Source organism: Phoenix dactylifera, chromosome 18 (assembly GCF_051530095.1).
Source record: "Phoenix dactylifera cultivar Ajwa chromosome 18, Ajwa_hap1_PhDact_Kaust_v1.1, whole genome shotgun sequence".
Taxonomy (NCBI): Eukaryota; Viridiplantae; Streptophyta; class Magnoliopsida; order Arecales; family Arecaceae; genus Phoenix; species Phoenix dactylifera.
This window is the reverse complement of record NC_143207.1, coordinates 12,757,738-12,765,631: the sequence shown is the minus strand read 5'-3', so window position 1 is coordinate 12,765,631 and position 7,894 is coordinate 12,757,738. Positions and strand designations below refer to the sequence as shown.

At 45.0% G+C, this 7,894-nt stretch overlaps 1 protein-coding gene across 1 annotated transcript in view; it reads left to right on the top strand.

The window, feature by feature from the left end:
• The first annotated feature begins 417 nt into the window (after positions 1-417).
• LOC149750939 (uncharacterized) overlaps positions 418-7,894 on the top strand; it is a 30,199-nt gene continuing 22,722 nt past the window's right edge. Inside the window, exon 1 of the mRNA XM_089928407.1 lies at positions 418-1,202. Within this exon, the coding sequence (XP_089784533.1) occupies positions 418-1,202 (785 nt within the window). The remainder of the gene's footprint in view (positions 1,203-7,894) is intronic.

Sequence of the window (7,894 nt, the reverse complement as noted above, 5' to 3'; positions counted from 1 at the left end):
GGATTGCTTCCAGCTCCGAGATGAGATCGAGGCGCTCATCCACCGCGGGGTACTCAACCGGTTCGTGCAGAACCGGTGCGAGGAAAGGAGGCCAGCGGAAAATGCCGCACAGCCCGAAGGTCCAAATGATAATAGACCCATCGCCGGCACCATCAACACCATTGGGGGAGGAAACTCGGCTGAAGAACCAAGCGAGGGAAGGACCCCTCCGAAGCGCCCGTGCACCTCCGAAGCCATCTCATTCTCAGACAAGGACATGGAAGGAGTTGAGACTCCTCATGATGACGCTGTAGTCATCTCTATGATTGTAAATAAGTTTGATGTAAAACATGTCCTAGTTGATAATGGAAGCTCGGCGAATGTTTTGTACTACGATGCCTATCAAAAAATGGAGATGACGGAAAGCCAGCTTCGGAGATGAACGCTCCACTGATCGGATTCACCGGGGACTCCGTCCCGGTTGAGGGTGAGGTCGGCTTTCTTGTCACGGTCGGCCTCGCTCCCCGAGAACGCACTGTGAGAACGGATTTTCTTGTGGTCCGCCTGCTTTCGGCCTACAACGCCATTCTCGGACGACCAGGGCTAAATGCCCTCCGAGCTGTGGTCTCGACTTACCACTTGCTCGTACGGTTCCCCACCGACCAAGGAGTAGGCAAAGTTCATGTGGACCAGCTGATAGCTAAGCGGTGCTATATGGCAACCTATAAAGCCAAGCAACCGGCTAAAGCACCAAGCCAAGAGGAGCAAACCGCCGAGGCGCCAACATCAAATCAGGCGCTGCCCATCGAAACCCTGGAGGTGCGGGCTGACCTCTACAAGGAACGGGTAGAGCCCGGTGAGCTTCTTACCCAAGTTCCATTAAGACAAAACTGCCCAGAGCTAACTGTGCAGGTCGGCTCCGGTCTGAGCTCCCTTAAAAGGGACCGCCTGATCGAGTTCCTTCGGACCAACCTGGACATCTTCGCCTGGTCGCCCGCCGACATGCCGGAAATCAATCCTAAGGTCATGGTCCACTGGCTCCAAGTGAAGCCGACCTGCATACCCATGCGGCAGAAGAAACGGAGCTCCGCCCTGGAACGACAACGGGCAGCGGCAGAGGAGGTGGACAAACTTCTCGACGCCGGCTTTATCCGGGAGGTCTCCTATCCAGACTGGCTCGCCAACGTGATCCTCGTGAAGAAATCTAATGGGAAATGGCGCATGTGCGTGGACTACACCGACTTGAACAAAGTTTGCCCAAAGGACAGCTTTCCAACATCGACCAGCTCGTCGACTCCACCTCGGGACACCAGTTGCTGACCTTCATGGACGCCTTCTCGGGGTATAATCAAATTCGAATGGCGCCAGAAGACGAAGAGAAGACGGCTTTCATAACCGATAGGGGCACCTATTGCTACAAAGTAATGCCTTTCGGGTTGAAAAATGCCGGAGCAACATACCAAAGGCTGGTCAGCCAAATATTTAAAGACCAAATAGGCCCGAACATGGAAGTATATGTGGACGACATGCTGGTGAAAAGCCGGACGGCGGAGGACCATGTAGCCGACCTCAGTGAAGCATTCTCCACCCTTAGGAAATATCAAATGAAGCTCAACCCTGCAAAGTGCGCCTTCGGAGTCACCTCGGACAAGTTACTTGGGTTCGTGGTAACCCAACGGGGAATCGAAGCAAACCCTGAGAAGATCCGAGCGCTACAAGAGATTGTGCCTCCGAAGACGGTCAAAGAGGTACAGCGGCTCACTGGGAGGGTCACAGCTCTGGGGAGATTTGTCTCCTAGTCGGCCGAGCGGTGCCTCCCATTCTTCAAGATCCTCAAGCGACCGAAAGACTTTTTATGGTCGGAGGAATGCCAGCAGGCTTTTGAAGAGCTTAGGTGCCTTCTTGCTTCTCCGCCACTGCTCACCAAGCCGCAGCTGTTAGATGTATGCCCTAGAAGCCAATCTGGCTGACAAATTATTAATTCTAGGGACATAATTTTGTACTTGACTATTTATTATTGAATAAATAAAAGGCATCTTTTCATTCATATTGTTTATGTGTCTATGAATCGTCCAAGGAATTAATAAGATGATGATACATATTCTCAAGAGTTGAGAATTTAAGCCATGTATCATTGGTGATTAATTTCTAAATGCTCCTGATCAATGGATCATCACGAGGACGGTGATCGATCCGATCAGTGCACAGATCACTTTCCTTCTGGATGGACGAGACTTGAGTCCACAGTGTAGGGACACTGAAGTGATAGTGCAGGTGCTTGTTAGAGAACAAGGGTACTGAGCGTGACCAAGACAAGAAGTCACTTGGATGTCTATCCACTCGTCAGTGACTTGCTTGATGTTGCAGTAGTGTGACTGGTCCTTTGACCTGCGGTGCTTCGGCTACTCACAGTGAGGTTATTGTAGTTTGACTGCACACATACATGGTCTCTAGCCATATGGGTCCATGCAGTGTAGATTGGCTGCAGTAAGTTCACTGTAGGAGTAGGGTATGCACCTATAAGGAATCTATCGACCTTGATAGAAGAGGAGTGATCCTATGTGATTTGTTAGACTGAGTTCTAAGACCTTGGCCAGGGCAGTAATATAAAGTGGAAAAAGAGTTTTTCACTATCGAACTCAAGTCGAATAAATCTTGACATATGACAGACGATGGGGTTTGACGAGTTGTCCATGACCTCCGTCCTGTAGGGATCCACAATAGTTGGACTGTATCACATGTTAACTGCACCTAGAGGTTCATCTTTCTATTCTACTGGGTAGCCACTACATGCTGCTAGGTGTCACTGGTGGATGGTGGGACTCATAGGGATTATCTTGATGATCGATAAACCCTAATGAGTTGAATTGGAATCGTTCCAACCCATTGAAGGGAGTTTTCAATGATATTGTGATAGAGATCATAATATATCTCACTACCAGTCAGAGTAGAACCTATGGGGTCACACACACTAGAAGTATTGACCGATCCGATGGTTGAAAAGTGATTATGAATCACAAGTAATCAATTTGATTGATAAGAAGTTGAAGAAGGAATAAAGGGAATTAATTAATTGGACTTAAAACAAGAGTCCTACTTCGGGTAGGATTCCTAGAGTCCTAATTGGATTAGGACTGGAAATCCTAGTTGGAGTAGGACTGGGATTCCTACTTGGAATAGAATTTCTGCAATCCTAATGAGATTAGGAGTTTTGAATTAAAATAGGATTCTTACTTGGAGTAGGATTCCTAGAAATCCTAATTAGATTAGGACTTCGGATTCAAATAGAGTCCTAATTGGATTAGGACTAAAATTAAACAAATCCTAATTGGATTAGGATTCCTTAAGTCTAAATTAATTATTAATCTAATGAATCAACATGACTCCTAATTGGATTAGGATTGAAGAGTTCAATTGAGTCATGGTTCATTCAAGTCCTAATTGGATTAGGACTAGCATAGATTGAACCCAATTTGGCCAATCCTAATTAGATTAGGATTAAACCATGAAAGAGGGACCTAATCCTCTTTGGAAGAGGATTAGGCTAACCAAGCAAGAGGGGCATCAGCCCCTCTCCACTTGATTAGGTGCGACATGAAGAGAGAGGGGGCCGGCGCCCCCTCTTGGAAAGTTGTCAAGGGCTCCTAACTTGTAGGAGCCCTTCATCCTTATTAAAGGAGGACTAGGGCCGGCGCCCTAGTTGAATCCTTTTCCTCCTCTTCAAGCCGTGGAAGCCCCCTCTCCTCCTCTTGGTTCAGCCGCAAGCAAAGGGAGAAGAAAAGCCAAGAGTTGGCGGCTTCCTTTCCCTTCCCTTCCTTCATCCAACGCAAGGAACAGCAGAAGGCTGCGTAGGGGCTCATCTTCTTCCTCTTCTTCATCCTTCTTCTTCCTCCTTCCAAGCACAATCAAGAGTTGATTGAGAGGGAGGACATCAGCCATCAAAGCTATCTCTGCAAGGGAGCTAGCACCCCGGTGAGATAGAGAGCTTGGATCGGATCCTGCTTCGTGTGGATACCCGTAGAGGCCGGACGTTTGAACGGCTTCAAGCGAACCCTCTTCCAAAACCACGAATTCAGATTTGCGGTGATCATCTACCCGCGCAAGGTGAAGATTTGATCTTCCTATTAGTTTTAAAAGTTTTAATTCTTACCTAATTACGAAAGGTCTCGAAACAACGTTCATGCGATGAACGTCGAACCCGTGCATGCCGATTCCGCTGCCATCTGATTTTTGTTTTTGAAATATCAGCGGCATGGGCGGGTTCCCAACAGTGGTATCAGAGCCTAGGCTTCGTAGATTAAGGTAAGAATTAAATATCTAAAGGCATATTAGATCTGAAAATTGAATGATCATGCATGCTGAAAAATTCTGCATGCAGATTTTTCAGGGGTGCTGATTTTTTGCATGCTGATTTTTATGTGATAAAAAGATGATTCTAAATGCATTGTTAATGGGATTACAAAGTTTAGAATCATGATTAGCATGATCAGCGACCTATGTCATGATACAATCAGTTAGTTTTCAGATCTGAAAATTATAATTGTTGCATACGGTGATGATCATAGGATTCAAACCCTTTTGGTATCAAATGTAATGACCTGCGATGTGATCTGCGATGTTATGTAATTTTTCAGATGCTTGCATGCATCTTATTTAATATTTTGAGAGGCCTGCGTGCCTCCTAAAAGGAGATGTAATTTATTTTTATTTTTATTTTACATCTGGTTGTATTTCTGTGATGTGATGTACATCAACGATCAAGTTGAAGCAAAGGCATGAGATGAAAGGTGATCTAAGCGGTTGATGGCGATGGGATCAAGAGTTGATCAAGGATCGAATCAAGGAGGCTTAGAACCAATTCAAGAGTTGAAGACCACTTGATCGATTGATGTGCATGTGCTTGTAATACGACCTAATTAGAATCCATGATCATCACCTATTTAAAGTTTAGCTTTAATTATTGCTGCGATTATAAATGCCTGCAATGCGCCGTTTGCATGTGATGTGAATGTGAGTCGGGTAGATAGGTTTACATATGATGTAGCAAACCCAATTGAGACCTAAATTAAAACCTCCTCAATCAAGTCGAGAGTGAACCGACATGAGCAAGTCATATTAGATTAATTGATCTAATTGGTGTCTAGGAAAGCAGGAAAGGTGGTTACTTAATTAGGACCTTACTCTCTGAGTAAGGGGAGCCTCCCACCTGCTTACCTGGCCAATTGTTCGATTACCTCTTATGAAGAGCTCAAGTTGCAAACACTAAGACCTGATTAACCAATATTAAGTCAATAGGTCTTCCACTGTAGTAGAGCTGCTAAGGCCTTTCTGATGTTGATTTGTCTCGGCTGGACACAGTGGTCAAGTTGCATCGGGGGGCTGGACCTCTCTATAGACATGAGATGTTGTAGGGTAAAGGTGGGGTTGGGCACCAATAACTGTTAGGTGAGGACCCAATGACGACTTTATTCCTACGGTTATACGGTGGGTCTGACTTAACTAAGCGATGGGACCAATAACTGTTAGGTGAGATTTTCATGGCTTAGAGACCAAGTTGCACTGCAACATGTTTGAGAAGCATTGTACAAGAGTTGTACATTCATCAATCTATGTGTCACCAATAACTGTTAGGTGAGGTGGCATGTAAATTGGTGGGATCGCAGTACCTACTAGAAACCCTAGTCGTGTGGGATTTCCGTTTCCCTACCAGGGGAGTGTGAGGGATTCGAGAAAATAGTGGGAGTTACATTTGTTCTAAAAGACCTTAGAATAGATTAGGATCAAGTACAAAAATCTAACTAGAATCTTTACTCTCTGCAGATACAATGTCGGCTTCAAACCCTTTGACCCGTATTCTTGAGACCAACCGACTGACCGGAACCAATTACAAAGACTGACTTAGAAATCTCAAAATTGTTTTGGACTGTGAGAAAATAGGCTACATACTCGATTCAGATATCCCCACACTACCAGCACGTCCTACTGATGTTCAGCGTGAGTTGCATAAAAAGTGGTTGGATGATGACATTAGAGTAAAATGCTATATGATGGCATCCATGTCTAATGAACTCCAATGCCAGCATGAAAATATGAAGACTGCTAGGGACATACTGGCACACCTGCAAGAGTTGTATGGTGAGCAGAGTCGCACAGCTCGTTTTGAAGTGTCCAAGAGGCTTTTCAAAGCAAAGATGCGCGAAGGGCAGTCTGTCCATGATCACGGTCTGACCATGATCAAGGACCTGGAGGAGCTTGAGAAGCTCGGTATGGACATGCACAAGGAATTACAAGTGGATTTGATCCTACAGTCACTTCCTGATTCATTTGGTTAGTTTATAGTAAACTACCACATGAATAAGATTGAATGCACTAAGACTGAACTAATCAACATGTTGGTAACTGCTGAGGGAGCCTTGAAAGGTTCAAGGGGCAATGTCCTTGCTGCTGAGTTGACTTCTGGTTCCAAGAGAAAGTCTACTTGAAAGAAAAAGAAGCCTGCTAAGAAGCAGAAGAAAGACAAGAAGCCAAAGAAGGAAGTTCAAAAGAAAAAGGCTAACGACAAAGGAAAATGTTTCCACTGCAATGTCGAAGGCCACTGGAAGAGAAACTGTCCTTCATACCTCGAGAGCCTGAAGAACAAGAAAGGTGACACACCTTCGGAAGGTATAGACTTGCTCATAATTGAAACTAATCTAACGGTTTCTTCTACTTCTAGTTGGTTATAGATTCTGGTTCTAGTGCTCATTTGTGCACTACCATGCAGGGTCTAAAGGAAAGTAGAAGGCTGGCGGAAGGTGCGGTAACCCTTCGGGTTGGCAACGGGGCAAAAGTTGCTGCTGTGGCTGTGGGCACCTACCATCTGCGACTACCGTCTGGATTTAGTTTAATACTTAGAGACTGCTATTATGTACCTGCTGCTAGCAGAAATTTGATTTTTGTTTCATGTCTAGCACAGGAAGGTCATGTTTTTACATTTGACAAAGACTGCTGTTCTATTTATTTAAGAAATAAAATAGTTGCACGTGGTTTTATGATCGACAGTCTCTATCATTTACATATGGATGTATCTGTGAATGTTACCGAGCAAGATGTGAGTGCCAAAGGATCCAAAAGATCCAGAGATGAGATAAACCAAAGATATTTGTGGCACCTCAGGCTTGGCCATATTGGAGAGGACAGAATGAACAAAATGGATAAAGATAGGCTTTTAGGCTCATTGACTTCCGAGTCATATCCAGTTTGCGAGTCCTGTCTTCAAGGAAAAATGGCAAGACTGCCCTTTGTAGGACATGGGGAGAGGACCACTGAAATACTTACCCTAGTACATACAGATGTATGTGGCCCATTCGATGTGCTAGCCAGGGGACGTTATTCTTACTTCATTATCTTTACCGATGATTATTCGCGGTATGGGTATGTGTATCTTATGAGACACAAGTCTGAGTCTTTTGAAAAGTTCAAAGAGTTCAAGAATGAAGTAGAAAAACAAACTGGAAAACCTCTTAAGGCTCTTCGATCAGATCGAGGAGGAGAATACCTTAGTAGGGAATTCCGGGACTATCTCAAAGAAAACGGCATAGTCTCACAATGGACACCTCCGGGTACACCTCAACTCAACGGAGTGTCAGAGAGGAGGAATCGGACCCTGTTGGACATGGTCAGGTCCATGATGAGCTTCACTGATTTACCTATGTTCCTTTGGGGAGAAGCCTTACTCACAGCGATTTATTTGTTGAATAGAGTTTCCTCTAAATCCGTTCCTACCACACCGTATGAGATATGGCATGGTAAGAAACCAAGTCTTGGTCATCTCAAGATTTGGGGATGTCCGGCCCACGTCAAGCGACTACAGGCAGACAAGTTAGAGGCTAGGACCATAAGTGCTCGTTTTATAGGATATCCTAAAGAGTCATTA